General features: G+C 42.7%; 1 protein-coding gene across 1 annotated transcript in view; it reads left to right on the top strand.

The window, feature by feature from the left end:
• Positions 1-16939, top strand: part of col27a1b (collagen, type XXVII, alpha 1b) — a 232719-nt gene that overhangs the window by 29320 nt on the left and 186460 nt on the right. Inside the window, exons 3-4 of the mRNA XM_034170907.1 lie at positions 2101-3401; positions 15378-15431. Of these exons, the coding sequence (XP_034026798.1) occupies positions 2101-3401; positions 15378-15431 (1355 nt within the window). The remainder of the gene's footprint in view (positions 1-2100; positions 3402-15377; positions 15432-16939) is intronic.

The raw sequence follows: 16939 nt of genomic DNA, 5'->3' as shown, positions 1-16939 counted from the left end.
GTCATCACTTAATGTTTTACAAAAATGAATGCACTGTCATCTTTTATGTATAGTATTAAGTGAACAGCCTTTTAAAGTTAAACTGAAGTTTCATCTTATTTTTTACAGTATTTTCCATTTAGATGCTTTAATCATATTAAAGTGAAGATTTATTTGTTGTAGATGTGTTTAAGATTAGACTATCATGTCTCTTGTGTATATAGTAACATTTCTTAGGGCCCCTTCACACATAGCACGAATGAGTAGGAATCAGGGTGAATCACAGTGAAACAGCCCGCACGAAAACATTGAGCTGACGTCAGGAGGGAGACACAGTCGGGCAGGCGTGAATGACCCCGCTATGGCGGTTTTGAGTGTGCACAAACTTTCACAGCGGGAAGACAGTGCAAGCAGATGGAGTGTGTGTAACCACATTGTGCAGCTGCTGTGGGAAAAAAAATACAAGCCACCCACGGGATTCGAACCTGAAATTTACAAAAGCTCTGATTGCCAGCCAGAAACTTTACCACTACACTACCATCGCTGTCCTATAAAAGGTGCAAAAAATGCCTGAAATCAACAAGGAGATAAACATATTTAAAAAAATAATAAAACCACACACCATAAAACACTGCATTTTATTGAATCCCTCTTATTGAAGGAACAATACAAGTACGAACCATCTGTTCCTCTGTAGATGACCCATGGTCAGAGATGTACAGTCATGAAATGACATGAAGATGCAGTGCGCTCTTATCATGGTCACATCTGCTGGCCCAGCATGTCCAGCTGTGCGTGTCTGGCCCGACACACGTGTCCTGTGGCTGGTGGCGCAGGACAGACACCGTGACATGTGGAACAGAGCTTACTTGGGTGACGTGACATTCAGATCTTCCCGCTGCGTGTTATGATCTGATCATCTGTTTCACCTGGGGTAGCCTGTCAATGGGTGCGCCGTATGCTCGCTTTTATGTATGTCCATGTGAGGTCAGCAAGCAGACACACGTGCGTCACAGTGGACAGTTGTAAGTTCATGTCCATCAAAACACGGTACATGTTCCCCAGCTGGCACGTCCAGAACCAGAGATCTCAACAGCCGCTGCTGTCGGCGGACACACTCCCTGTCAGTTCAGTGCACACACACTGTGTCAGTCTCTGTTATGGGATCATTATTTTTTAGTTATGTGTTATGTAATTCTGTAATTTGTGTCTGTAGCATGGCCTGAGTAGAGGATCACCCCTTTGAGTCTGGTCTGCTTGAGGTTTCTTCCTCAGAGGGAGTTTTTCCTTACCACTGCTGCTCTGGGGGTTAGTAAGGTTAGACCTTACTTGTGTAAAGCACCTTGAGGCAACTCTGTTGTGATTTGGTGGTATATAAATGAAAATAAATTGAAATTGAAATTACTTGTGTATGTAGGTAGTGTAGTACTTATTAATATACCTGTCCTGGATGTGCTCTCTGTGTTTGTACTGTGACACGTCCTGTGCACTGAGCTGTCATTTGTGTCTCTGGTCAGCAGCTGGGAGGCGGATCCCTCTGCTGTGTGCATTCACACTTGGCTGTCCGGCCGCACATGTGTTCATGTCTGTACATACATATAAGCAGTTTATGCAAATGGGAAACACACATGCCACGTGTTTTGGTTGGGGGAGCGGGGGGCGCGACACGTGCAAGACACATGCACCACATGTGTGTTGCTTTTTGCAATGCCACACTCGTGGGGGCACTTAGATAAATAAATTTCACATCCAGCTCGAAAGCGATCGTCTGCTGACTGTTTTCGTGCTGACTGTGCGAATGGCCACACATTTTCTATGTGTCAGGCGAGCGGTGTTAGATGTTCGCGTGTGTCACCTGGAATTTGGAAGACACCTGCCACGAGAGGGATTGAATAAGGTCTCACAGGGCACATTCTGTCTTTCAGCCGCTGGTGTGTGTGAATAGTTATAGTGACACGTGTACGAGGCGTTGAAGGCAGCTCTGATTTTTCACGAATGGAATGCAATTCCTCCGTGCACTAGTTGGCTTAAATCGTGTTATGTGTAAAGGGCCCTTAGGAATGTTATTATGAATACTGAGTGAAGAGTTGCTGGTTTGACTCTCTCTTTTCTTCTTTGAAGATGTGGATGTTCTGCAGCAGCTTGGGCTGTCTGGGCGAAGAGCAAGTGGGTCGTTTTCATCAGGCAATCGACTTGTCCCAGTCGGCATCATCCCCTTCAAGTCTGGAGTTATACTCACCCAGAGGGCACGTGTCCATGTGCCTCTACGTACTGTTATCCCTGCTGACTACAACACCACTGCCCTCTCCCTGATTCTGAGCCTTTCTGTTCATCGCATCAACAGCGCTTTTGTTTTCTCAATTCTTTCTAAGAAGAAGAAAGTGCAGTTAGGAGTGCAGTTCATCCCAGACAAGGTTGTGGTACATGTGGGTCAAAGGAGCTCTGTGAGCTTTGACTATGACGTCCATGATGGGCAGTGGCATAATTTTGCTCTGGACATACACTCCCACCGGGTGTTCTTATATGCTTCTTGTGGAAATAAAAGTCTACATGCAGATTTGCGTTCCACAAAAGAGGAACTCCTGGATCCTGAGGGTTCTTTCTTGTTGGGAAAAATGAACCACAACTCTGTGCCATTTGAAGGTGCCATTTGCCAGTTTGACATTCATCCCTCTGCCAAGGCAGCTCATAACTATTGTGATTATATTAAAAAACATTGCAGAGAAGCCGACACGTATCGGCCTGTCTTTCCACCACTGCTGCCTCTGCTTTCTGTAGATCCAAACATTACTACAACTTATATGACTCCACGGTTCTCCACACAACTACCCAAAAAGGCCCATAAACCTACTTTGGTCTTGACTGTGCAAACTGTCAGTCCTGGTTTTCTTGCGACTGACGGCACACTCATGCTGAACAAAAGTTTCTATCACACTTCGAGTACTCCAAAACCAGCGATTGTATCTGTTTCGCCGCCTGCTGGTTCAGAGTTGACACGTCCACTTAAATTTCCTACTCCGACTTTTGCTACAACTTTTAGGATAAGTGTGACAACGAAAAGCCCCAGTCTATTTTTGCATGGCACCGTGAGACAAGGAGATGCAAACTCTCAGAAAGTTGAGACGGGCATGGCTTTGACTGTTTCCACCAGGCCATTAAAGATGCAACCAAAACTGCTGACCACAATGTTTTCTACACCAATGTCTTCCTCTGATGCTTACTTGTCAAATAAAAAACTATTTATGACAGTAACACCAAAGAAACCTGAGCCAAAAGTAACCACTATGCAGGATGTCAAACCCACCTCGACTGCATCAGTCACTCCAGTTGCAGCTGATGGTTTCCAAACATTTGACCTTGAACCAACCCACTTCTCACTGTTGGCTGGACCACCTGGATTAAAGGGAGAACCTGGACTGCCGGTGAGTGTGTGCATTAAACTAACAAAGAAAACAGCTTTATCTGAAATCCATCCAAAAGTATAATATAATCCTGCACCTGAGTCCCTCCGAATTGCATATTTTTTAAACCGATTACCTGCATCAGATGTATTCAGTCAGTTAAGAGCTGAGAAGTACCAGGGGCCTCATGTACAAAGCTTGCGTATGCACAAAAACGTGGCATACGTCCATCTCCACGCTAACATTCAGATTAGGGATAAGATTTTATTGATATCGATGCCATTATTGATTCCGCTTCGGATTGTTTATCGATTCCCTTATCAATGCCTCCTGTGAATTTTATGTGTACTAAAAGTAGGCTTTACAGGTTTTCTATGTCAACAACATTTTATTGAGTCTTAAAGTAAATAAATATGAAATTGGTCACTGGATCCTAGATCTCTGGACATAAATAAAAATAAATAAAATCAGTAGTTTTTGTCAAAAGCATTTCCTTTCAGGTAAAAATGAGGCAAATTTTACTCCATAGACTTTGAGCTGAGCTCTTGCAGCCGGTTGCTCTGCAAGTCAAGATCAGTGTAATTAATAAAGAACAGAGGACATCTCATTTTGGGAGAAAAAAAAAAGATTTGATCTGCTGTAGTTTGTTGTCTGTACAACGTTTGGAAATAGGTGTCATTTAATTTAAAATGGTGATTCGCTTTGAAGTTCTTAATTCCAACCGGCATCTATCTTTCCAACGTTTGGGGCCATGCACTTAGTCCCACAAAAGAGATGATTTGTTTTACCTGAGGGACAGTAATGTCAGTGCACTTCCCCACGAAAACTTAATGAGGAACAAATAAAACTCCTATGTGGAAGGAACGGAGGATATGATTCTTGTTTCTTGCCCACAACAAGACAAGAATCCCAGTTAGTGACTTTCATCAGCACAAAGGTGACTCACGATTGACATCTTTAAATGTCTTTGAGGGGGGTTAATAAAGAAATTACAGACCTGCTGCTTCTGAAAAGCAGTGAAGCAGTGGGTTGCTGCTTGAAGCTGAAGCAAAGCAGCGCTGCGACTAGCTGCTTCAATCAACGTAGAGAAATGATCATTTTTTCAAATACACACCCTCAAAAACTTGGTGTCTTTGTGCCACTTTGGTGTAATTGTGAACTGAAGAACCGATAAGGGCATCGTTAAGCAAAAAGGCTATTTATGTTGGTGGATCAAATAATTTCTTATCGATTCTTAACAGGAACTGGTGTCACAGACTGAACTGTCCCCCCTTAAAAATTGGTCTGCCCTGCCTTCACTGTGTATGCGTCATTTGGGACCACAACAGCACGTAGGAGACTGAGTCTCTACACCCAAAGCAATCAAAGGGAATAATTAACCATCATAACCATCAGAGGACAAAGTGAAACCTTGTAAATTGTTCTAAGGTCAGTTTTAAGCAGACACGAGGTGATAATCTGTGAGTCGCTGCCGACGCGTTGAAATGACGGATGCACAGTGAACGCAGCCAAATGAGGTCCTCGTTTGGCCGCTGCGCTCTGATTACTTCCTCCATTCCATTAATCTGTAGCTCTCGTGTAATTTCTTTTCTCTGTTCATGTGGAATAATCGGACCGAGAGGGGAATCCCAGGTCCCAGGGCCTATTTAAATAAATTTGCATATTTAAATAGCGGCATGGACAGGGAGGAGTTTGGTACATCTGCGTGTGCGCTCAATTCAACGTTGATTTGGATGTACAACAGGAACGCACTTGGATCCATGTGTGTGCACACTTTGATACATCTGATTTTTTGTGTACAAGTTTCTGGGTTTTACCGTACACCATGTTTCAGTAGGAAATTCACACAAGTCTTTGTACATGAGGCCCCTGGTCTTGATTAAGTAAAGAGCAGGGATCTGTGGTAAAGATGCAGTGCATGTGGACATGCATGGCTTGGCATAACTGTTGGGCTGCAGAGCATCTTCATCCCATGTCATGTGCAGTGATGCCGGTAACGCGTTAGTAACGCGTTACTCTAATCTGACTACTTTTTTTAGTAACGAGTAATCTAACGCGTTAATCGTTCCAAATCAGTAATCAGATTAAAGTTACTTCTCCAAGTCACTGTGTGTTACTATTATTTTTGCATTGTGGGTCGATCGCAGCATTAAACGTGGTCTGTGGGCAGGAGGTCAGGGTTCGACTGAACTGCCTACTTTAAGTGAGCTGTGAGCTTTTCATCCGCGGTTTTCATCCGCGGTTTTCCACTCAAATGCACCTCAACTCTCTTTCTGAGGACCACATGATGTGAAAACGCAATAAAACTTTCTTACCTGTAAATCTGGTCATGTTTTATGCATAAATAAATGTTATCCATTCTTTGTGCTCAAACGCCAAAGCAGGGGCGAATCCAGATGGAATGGGGGCATGGAGCAGGGATGTGCCCCCCCAACAACACCCCTAGATTAAGCCGTTTTTTTTTACTACAACTACTAATACTACTTATGATAATAATAATTTCGACAAGTAAAATGTTTAGAGAGAATTTAAATGTTAGAAATAATTTAATAGTTACATTTATAAACAATGTAGGTTAGAAATTGCAAGTTTTACTGTTACAGTGCTGTCAACAGTTAAATATGAGGTCAAGAAAGAGGTCTTTATTTTACTTTTTATAAAACAAGTATTTATTTTCATTGAAGTCAAGAAAGGGTGACTATAAAGTGAGTTTTGGCAAAACAAGTATCATTGTCATGTTGAGGTGGCAGAGGGTTGTTGTCGGCAGCTGGGGAAAGTAACTAAAAAAATAACTAGTAGTCTAACTTAGTTACTTTTCCATTTGAGTAATCATTAAAGTAACTAAGTTACTTTTTCAAGGAGTAATCAGTAATTGGATTACTTTTTCAAAGTAACTGTGGCAACACTGGTCATGTGTGTATTGTAGTGTTTTATTTTATCAGTAGTTTTTTTTTTTTACTTGTATGCAACATATGGCTGCTGTATTGATAGTTTTATATATGTAGGATTGATAATTATTGAAATAATACTCTCCTCTGAGAGTCTGTCTGCATGACAGCCAATTATTTGGACTCTGCGTGTATTTATGTATTGACAGTGGAACATATTTTGTGTTAGTTATTGGGATATTTGAGTTGTTCCAGTGACTATCATCAGTTCATTTTCTATTTACCTTGAAATACTTGTGCATGGTATTTCATATCTCACCTTAAAATTTGTGCTGATTAACCCTCTAAAGTAGGGGTGGGCAATTATTTTTTGCAAAGGGCCAAATGAGAAACAGAAAATATTGAGGACGGCCGGGCCAAAAGGCTAAACAATAATAAATGTATTCATATAGAAAAATCAGTAAACAGCACTGTTTTGACAAACTGTTAAGATGTTCTGATTAGGCAATGAAAAAAAGAGGTTACCTTACAAAAATGTAATTTACTCAATCAAAGTTTCCAAGACAGTAGTGAACAAAATGTGAAACATTTCTGACTCATTATGTTTGTGATCATTTTTAGTCACATTGACCCCAAAACGCATTTTGAGTTTAATATACTGTTGAAACTGAAACTTACTGTTGGAACAAGAAGGTTCTTAGCTTTCTAAAGACTTCACATCAATTGTCATTGTAAACCAGATATTAAAGACAAGTCACAATATCATTGTCACTGAACTGTGCAGAAAGAGAGAAAAGTGTCCCACTGCACTCGCTCTTATCATGTCCTTGCATGACTACATTTGTATTTTCCACCACTTTTTACATTTTAGTGTTTTTCAGTTCTTTTTTCTTGTTCAGTGAGAGAAATCTACTCTCTGTTGATCTTCAACAAGTGTATCAAAGTCAGGCTGAATGCCTGAGGTGGAGATGTGAAGCACAGCTGACAGATGATCATCACTGAGAGAAGACCTGCACTTGGATTGGTTAAAACTTCATAAAAAATCGGCATTCCGCATCCACCTCTCTCTTTCTGGCATGAGCAGGCATCTTTGAGGAGCGGTACACATTGATTGGATTAATCATTTCTGAGAACAGGTTAAAAAAAAAAAACAGGCTTCAAAATAAAAGCAAAGTGGTTTTAGTTCAGTCATAAAGGCCTGGTCACACGGCACATAATGACAGCTGAACGAAGGAGAAAAAGTCATAAATCATCAGGAAAAGGTGGATGAATGATCCTGCCTTTCCCATCACTGAAAAGCCTGCACATCAGGAGCGCGTGAGTGTGAAAACAAAACATTCACAATCACGGGACCGAAAGCGGGAATTAAACCAAACTGTCTCCGGTGCTGGATCTATGGCCCCGTCCACCATCTCCATCGCTGTCCCCACAGATAGTTCCCCATGGATCACAGGAATGCGCCATGCCAGGCTGTGTGGCGTGAGGCGATCACTCCGTGCCATGCTCTTCTATTACTCAATGCCACCGTGCCAGGTTGTGTGGTGTGCATTTTACGATAGCGTTGTGCCAGGCTGTGTAGCGTGCATTGCGCAATGGTGCTGTACATTATGCGATGATGCTGTGTATTACGCAATGGTGCCATGCCAGGCTGTGTGGCGTGCATTTTGCAATGGTGCCGTGCCAGGCTGTGTAGCATGCATTACGCAATGGCACCATGCCAGGCTGTGTGGTATGCATTATGCGATGGCACCGTGCATTATGTGATGGCGATGCGTCAGGCTGTGTAGCGTGCATTTTGCGATGGCGCCATGCGTTACGTGATGGCGATGTGTCAGGCTGTGTGGCATGCATTTTGCGATTGCACCGAGCCAGGCTGTATGGTGTACATTACGCAATGCCATTGTGCCAGGCTGTGGGGTGATTGCTCCGTGCAGTGCTCTGCTATTACGTGATGGGGCTGTGCCAGGCTGTGTGGCTGTGTAGAGTGCATTACGTGATGGCATTGTGCTACGCTGTGTGGCATGCATTATGAAGTGGTGCTGTGCAGTCACTCTGTGCCAGGCTATACTCCAGAGGACATGCACACGCAGCCACAGATGGCTTGGGAGGTGGACAGAGGTCACATGCAACACTAACTTGGTAGAAAAATAAATATTTTATTCTCTAATTTCCAGGTATTTGCAGGCAGGCCCGAGTCAGCTAAAGGGCTGGATGCGGCCCGCCGGCCTTAAAATGCCCAGGTGTGCTGTCTGGGAATTTGGTCTTTCTTCTTCATGTACTGTAGTTTACACTTTTGTTTAGCAACCATTGGAAGGCTTTATTCATACTAGGACACAGCATGGAATTTCAGTATGAAATTCCATGCCGTGTCAATATAATGGGCAGTGAAGTCTCACATATGGTTCTGCTGTGCAGCCTGATCTCATGTCAGCAGTTGCAACATATCACTTGACCTCTCCCAGCTATGCCTCCAGTCCTTCCCTGTTCACGGTGCTACCACATAATTTAGCCTAAAAGAGAAACACTTCCAGAATCTCAAAGCTGGAGTTGATCATGTTTATTAGGTTCCGGTATTTGCTGAAATTGAAGCCACTCTTGAGCGTGAGTTATACCTAGCTGTTGCAATTTGGATGGCTTGGTACTAGCTTGTGCCATTATGGTAAGAAGATTTAGTCATTTAACATTTACTGTTTATGTAAGCGGTGGGGGGGGGGGGGGGGGGGGCGGCGGCGGGTGTTGCATTCCGCTGAGAGAGAGTTTGTACAGAAAATGGTTGCTTTTAATGTTGGTTAAGAAAAAGAAAGTCTAACACCGTAGACAGATGACTCCAACGTAGAGAACCACAACATTGGTTGTTAAAAGTTGGATGATTGTCCCACAGGTGGGCAACTTGGTGGCCGAGTGGTAAATGCGCTTGTTTCCAGAGCAGAAGGTTCCTGGTTTAAGACCACCTGTGCCCATTCTCCTTGTAATATGGAGTTGTGTCAGGAGGGGTGACCAAAGGCTTGGTCGTTTACAGAGGCTGAGGTCAGGCACATGGGTGATCAGCCCAACAAGCAATTACAGTATTTCAGAGGGAGCAAAAGCTCAGGCAGAAGGTCAATACACCACAGATCCCTGTAGCTTTCCCTGCTGTCAGCTGTTTCATGGCCTTTTGCAATGTCACTTAAGTTTGGAGGTTCACAACTGAATGGAGAATCAGCCCCAAGAATGTCCCAGCAGGAGGATCAGCTTCATACAACTGCTTAAAGTAGCCAGCCCGACGTGGCAGGGCAGCAGAGGCATCTGTGAGGACTGAACGCTCTTCTGCCATAACTGCAGTGGGATGAGGTGTAGGTTTGGAGGAACAAAGTCCATTGATTCCTCTTCCAGCAGGTCTAAGGTCATTAGACCACAGATGGTGTGTAATCTCATCAAGGATTCCTCTAACAGACATCTCCTTATCCATTCTTATCCATTCTCAGGGCAATCACAGTCCGCTTACTTAGCTCCTTGTACAGCCTAGACTTTCCATCAAACCAGCTATGACTCTTCTGGATGATTTTTAGTGTGTCCTCAGATATGAAACACCTCTTCTTACAGACACTGGCAACGCCAGTACAGTCCTCAGATACTTTCAGGCTCTGGTTGCGGAAGAACTCCCACAATCCATTCAAGTCATCAGTTTTGTTCATGTCTGCAAGTCCTCCAGCCAAACTGCACGCAAATTACAGAGAAACAGTCTGATCTTGAGGTCCGGCCAAACTTAATCTTGGGCACTGAACAGGCAGCCTGCGAGACTTCAACTGAATCCTCAGTGAAGCCACAACAAGTTTGGTCATAAATTCACAAACTGGACGAGTCTGTAGGCACTACAGTTCTTCAGAATTTTTTAGCATTTTCCCACAAGGTCATGGCCATTCTCCTCAGCAAAACCATGTTCAGCAGTGTACATGTGGACATTGAAACCAAGATCCTCCAACTCGTAGGCCCGTGGCTTTTTGCAGAGTCAAGGAGGATTGCAGGATTTTCACCATGGTAACCAGATTCATACAGAGTCACATTAAAATTATGACCACTAAAATGTCATCTCTGGGGCTGTCGTCAGTCACAGAGTGAAGCTGTGAATTGTAGGTCTCACAGAGACATCGCTCACCGTGGTCAGAGCATAGACTGAGACAACAGACACAACACCCAGTTAATGCTTGAGCCTGAGTGTCATAGTGTACTCACTGATAGTGGTAACACTTGAGACCATTGGAAGATTAGTTGGTCTGGCACAGCAACTGCCACTCCCTCCGTACATTGACTGTTGGGAAGACCAGACCAAAAGTAGGTGTATCCATCCACAGTGATCTGGCCTCTTCCAGGTTTTCACACTTCAGACCGTGTAGCTGCTGCAATGTGGAATTTTACATGCTCCCTTGACAGCAGTGGGAGATAGTTGTACTTGCTGAGGGAAAGGATGTTCTAGATGCCCACCTGCATGAGCTGCCTCAGGTTTTGACCTGGGCACTGCCGAGCAGTGGACAACCCCTGAGCACTGAACCAGCTGTCACCCTCCAAAGACAAAACCCTTAGTGCTCTCCTGTGGTTTCTTCTTGTTGGAAATGAGACTGTAAATGTCTTTCTGCCTTCCCCTTCATAATGCATGCTACCTTCCAATGGAAGGCAATGCCAGTGTTACTCCCAAGGAAAGTGGTAACAAGAATCCTTCTTTTTTGTCTTGGAGCTCTGTGAGATGCTTGTATGGCAGCTGAAGGGACAATCCCGACACCGACCCCCAAAAGGCTTACCCGTATGTTGGAGAACCACCTATGCTTCCAGACGCAGAACCATGCCCTGAGTACACATGCATAAAATACATGGCAACAAATAAAAATAAATAAATAAATGAATAAATAAAATGCATTAAAAGCATAACATAAACTGTAAACGGCAATAAGGACCCCTTCACACATAATGCAGATTTGGTGGAATTGCACATTAAGTGCACATGAAGCAGGAATCGTATGCAAACTGTGTAATTTTGTAGCTGCTTCCTGTTGCTACAACTATTTGCGCACACCAGCGTCTGAAAGACAGAGTGTGCGCTGTGCGAGCCCATCAAACCCTCTCGCAGCAGGTGTCGGCCAAATTCCAGGTGACACGCACGAACACCAAACACCACTCGCATGGCACTTAGAAAATGTGTGGCCATTCACAGTCTTGGCACAACAACAGTCTGCAGACAATCACTGTCATGCTTGCAGTGAAATTTGTCTAAGTGCCACACGAGTGTGGCTTTGGTGTCTGTGCTGAACTTACAGGAGGTGTGGTCGCCGACAGAAGCAGCCGTGGAGATCTGTCATTCTGGACATCCCAGCTGGGCAGTACTGTGTTTGGACAGATATGGACTAACAACTGACCACTGCGAGGTGTGTGTGTCTCTTTGCTGTCATCAGTTGGACAAAAATAAAAACATATATCACTGTGGCGACGGGCTTCAGCAGGTGAGCGTGCGCGCAAGGTGCACACATGGACAAGCTGACCCCAGGTTGAAATGGACTGTCAGATCACAACACGCAGCAGGCAGTCTGACTGTCATGTCACCCACTTGAGCTCTGTTCCACATGATGCGGTGTCCTGCAGCGCGCCGTCCACAAGACACGCGTGTCATCAAGACGCCTGTGGGCCTGCAGGACACGCGCCAGCAGATGTGCACATGAATGAGATGAGCGAATTGCTTGTCATTCATGTGATTTCATGGCTGTACGTCAGTGACTATGGGTCATCTACAGAGAAACGGATCATATTTGTTTTGTTCGCTTGATAAGAGGGATTTAATATAATGCAATGTTTTTATATGGTGCGTCGTTTTAATTTTTTTAAATACGTCCATGTGCTTCCGGATATGAGGCAGTGTACCATCATTGTCCTTTTACAGGCAGTCAGAAGTTTCTGACTGCAATCAGAGCTTTTGGAAGGCGCAGGTTTGAATCCCGTGGGTGACGTATTTTTTTTTTCAGCTTTTCTCCAGCAGCTGCGCGATGTGTGGAGAAAAGCTGCTGTGTTTCCATTTGCATGGAACTGTTGCAGCATGTATTTTTTTTATTTGTTATTTATTTTTTTCTTCACACCAGCTGCACGATGTGTAACCACATCGTGCAGCTGGTGGCACTGTGTTCCCGCGTGCACGAACCGTCGCACCAGCATCGTGCACGCCTGCCCGTCAGCACGATGTTTCCAGCTGCTACAACAGGTGTCACCCTGGAGTTGTACATATTTGCGCTATGTGTGAAGGGGCCTTAAACTATGAATGTTGGGCTTTGACCTGCATTAATGACAGCTTTAATGTTTTTCAATTTTTATTCGCCACAGACTATCTGCACTGAAATCTTAGTGTATGAGTTTTATAGACACTGCATTTCTTTAAATTCTTGTTAACAAAGCATATACCTTACAATTGCAGAAATAAACTCCATGACCCAGGGAAATATTTAAAATTATAACTCTTAAACATTCAGCTGTACCATACCTTGAACGTTTGAGTTTAAAATGTGAAACATCAACGTATACTGTATGTGGATCTTGGTCCAAACGTCTTTGCATATCACCGAATATGAGACCTAATTTCAAACAGTAAATGTCAATGTTGATTTAGTGAATTCTGTGTGAAATAAAAATGACCTTTCGGGAATACCTCATTGATGAACAGCAGACATGAAATTGTTCTCACCCATCACTGACTGATGATGAATGTGTCAGCCTTTTTATCCTTTAGGGAACTATTTCTCTGTTGAATACCCAAATTTTCCACTATTAAAATGACTGCTCTGTCTTGCTTTATGTCATGTTTGACCAGCAAGAATGTTTTAAGTGAAGCTTTCCTGCTTTGGCAGAGAAAAAAAGCCACAACTCTGCATGCTCCTAAAGCTTGCGCCAACCAATTTATTTACAGAGTACATAGCCAGTCCTGAATAATCAAACCCTTAGTGTTGTGCTGGGCACCATGGTTTATTACACCCAGGAGTGTAGGTAGTCCTCTGGCCCACAGATAATTGCGTTTCTTTTGCAGTTGAGCATCTAGAAAATCCTTTGTCTTGGCAAGCAGGACCATCTTTCACTGCTGAGGGAGTTTAGAAACCTCCACCTTGTAGTGTCAGTGCTATCTAACATTTGTAGATCTGGAAGTTGCCAGATCTCAGCTTAATAGGTACCCGTACTTTTGGTCTGGTTGCTTCAATAGTCAGTGTACAGAGGAAATGACAGTTGCTGTGGTGGACTGGCTCCTTCTGATGGAGTCAGATATCACCCCCAGTGTTTCCCGTAGAATTTCTTGATGCCCTGTGGAATGAATTGAAGCAAAACCTCAAATCATGAGGTGCTGACATTTTAGCGTATCCTCTAAACAGATTGTTGATTTCCCAGTATATCATATTTCCCCGCATATAAGTCACACTTTTTCTTTTTTTACTAGTTTGGGAGGTCCTGTGACGTATACTCCGGACTTTCCAAATGCAAATTATGCAAATTATTTTCACACTGCAATTTATTTACCTGAAATATGTCAATCATTTATTGGGTTTAAATATGAGTAGATAGAAAGGCACATGTGTACATTCATTCATTCATTCATTCATCTTCTACCACTTAGTCCAATTAAGGGTCGCGGGGGGCTGGAGCCTATCCCAGCAGTCATAGAGTGCGAGGTGGGGTACACCCAGGACAGGACGCCAGTCTGTCGCAGGACCACAAACAGACAAACAAACACAGACACACCCACACACACACCTACGGACAATTTAAAGATTCCAATCCACCTAACCCGCATGTCTTTGGATGTGGGAGGAAACCGGAGCACTAGGAGGAAACCCACGCACACACGGGGAGAACATGCAAACTCCACACAGAAAGGCCGTGAGGCAACAGTGCTAACCACTAAGCCACCGTGCTGCCCCGTATCAAAGCAGTCATATAAACCTTATTAATTTTACTAGGAGCTAGAACCACCCTCAAGTTTTCTGTCCTCTGTAGAAATGTAAGGTTAAGTCTATTTCCATATTGCTGTTTAACCTGATTATAGGAGTGGCAGTCAAGTTTTCAGTAGTAGATTAATCCAGTTAAAAATGATTTAATTGAGCCTCTGTTTTTTAACTCTGTATTATGCATTGTAGGTGTCCTGAGTGAAGTTAGGATTAATTGTGAGGATATTGAATTTGCGAATTCAGGTCCAGATTTGCTTGCACATCTGTATTTGCTTGCAAATCTTGTAGTTCTTCAGAGAATTTTTCCGCTTTGCACCAGCTATTGACAGTGATGATACTGTAACATGCTATCTCGTACATTGCACACCAGTTTGTCTTTAACTTTAACCTGTTCATTAGTGATCTTTCAAAGTGTATCAAGCACAGACTATAACTGATGAATAAGCTGAAATATAGACTTATACCACAGTATTTTCACATTTTATTTAATTTATCTGCACTGAGCTGAACTTTTGCAATGACATTTGTCATCTTATTAAGTCAAATTATAGCTGTTGTCGTCTATAGCTGTTGGTTTAGTCAGAGTTGGAGGAGTACTCTATACATTTGGCTTTATTACACTAGAATTATATTTAGCGAATTGCCTCAAACTGTTTTAGGCCCGTTATCCTTTTCCTGTATCTTTAAACTTGAGCCATGGGAAAATAAGTAACAACCCAAATATTGTGTATCTCAGGCAAAGTGGGGCCCTTCAGATTGACCCTTCATTAGAACTGACCTTTTGTTAATCCAAGTATAAAATTGTTTTAATGCTAGCTGTTAGCTGGGGGCTGCCATTGCTGTTCTCCTTGTTTCTACAGTAAGACAGATGTGTTGTAGTTCTGGACATAAAATAACATTTCTCATGACTGTCAGCATGTCATGAGTGGCTGTCCTACAACTTTAGGCAAATCACAGGTAAAGTACAGTTTGTCAAAAACCTGTGGAGCAGGATTTGCCAGCACCACAAATTGAGTGTTTTTTTAGTTATTTATGTTGACTTAGAACTTTGAACTGTTGGTTATTTGAGTTGGTTTGAAGTAAAATCAAGCTTATTGCTTTGTCAGTATTTATAGATTTTCTTCATGCTGCTCTGACATACGTATATTGCCTTACTTTGTTAGGGCCTTCGAGGACTTCAAGGGCTTCCAGGAAAGGCTGGGATGAGGGGGCTACAGGTGAGTGCCTTCATGTTGTTGTATAGTCAGTTATCCCACCATTGTAAATAAGGACTCAATTATGATCGTTTAGTTGCAACAATTTGTGTTATTGCATTTTCTGTCAAATATGTGTTGTGCCTTTTGTTTTGTCTTGTTAAAATGGTCAAATCAGGTGGTCACCCTATTGAGTCTGGTCTACTTGAGGTTTCTGCCTGTAATTAAAAACAAAACAACAACAAAAGAAAAACATAAGTATTTCCTCATCACTGTCACCAATATGCTTGTTCATGGAAAGGTCGGGACTTTATTCATGTATAGTAGGAAGAAGTAAAGCTGCTATCACACTGACAGATTGAGGAAATATATGAAGAACAAAAAACGTATTTAGATATCCATTTTTGTCTGTTTTTGTCCTTTACAAATCTTTTTCCTTATTTGTTAATGCATTGCTTGTCAGCTGGTGTGCATGCTGTGCATGCTCAAAATGAGTGGCTATCAGATGGAGAGCTTCCCCAGTGGTTACATGTTCGTTTACTGTTTTGTCCTGTGCTTGTTTGTAGCTTGCCTTTGGACATCTGGTAGATTTTAGTTTTATCCGTGCATTATGTTTTCATTTTATATTTGCATTCTGAACCTCTGCGCACTTGCATTCGGTGGTTGTCCACTCATGTCATCAAAGCCTCAAGTCCATGGATACCGACTGATTTGCAGATTTTTTTTTCCTTTTTTGTGACCGGACACATTATTTCAATCTGTAATCAATCTAATCAGTTTACTCAGTCTGTCACAGTGTGACTGCTCCTTAAGTCCGATATGAGGCTTGTTGGTGCCTGTTTTTCCTTCCAGATTCTGTAGCGTCAAGAGGATGAGAGTACCCGATACCCCCTGGATGGGATGTCAGTCCGATGCAGGTTACTTCTCCAGCCGAGACTGGAAAACATTTACAGCTGGGCAGACTAAGATAAGGCTAAAAGTTTCTTTGTTCTCACTTAAATGGTTCACATGCAAATGACATTTGTCCCCAGGACCAATGGTATATACATATGTCTTAAATAAATAGATAATACTAAAATCAATAATAAATCATTTCTATACTAAAAATAAAATACAGGTGTGCTCAAAAGTTCACATACCCTGGCAGAAATTTTGATTAATTTTGGCCATTTTTCAGAGAATATGAATGATAACGCAAACCTTTTTTTTCTCTCGTGGTTAGTGGTTGTTTGAAGCCATTTATTGTCAAACAACTGTGTTTACTCTTTTTAAATCATAATCACAACAGAAACTATCCAAATGACCCTGATCAGAAGTCTGCATACCCCAGTTATTAATATCGTGTATTGCCCCCTTTAGCATCAGTAACAGCTTGGAGTCTTTTTGTGGTAGTCGTGGATGAGGCTTTTATATTCTCTGATGGTAAAGCTGCCCATTATTCATGGAAAAGCCTCCAGTTCCTGTAAATTCCTGTGCGGTCTTGCATGAACTGCACGTTTGAGATGTCGCCAGAGTGGCTCAGTATATTGAGG

Source organism: Thalassophryne amazonica, chromosome 5 (assembly GCF_902500255.1).
Source record: "Thalassophryne amazonica chromosome 5, fThaAma1.1, whole genome shotgun sequence".
Classification (NCBI taxonomy): Eukaryota; Metazoa; Chordata; class Actinopteri; order Batrachoidiformes; family Batrachoididae; genus Thalassophryne; species Thalassophryne amazonica.
The sequence above is the reverse complement of the archived record's forward strand: the minus strand, read 5'-3'. Positions and strand labels throughout refer to the sequence as shown.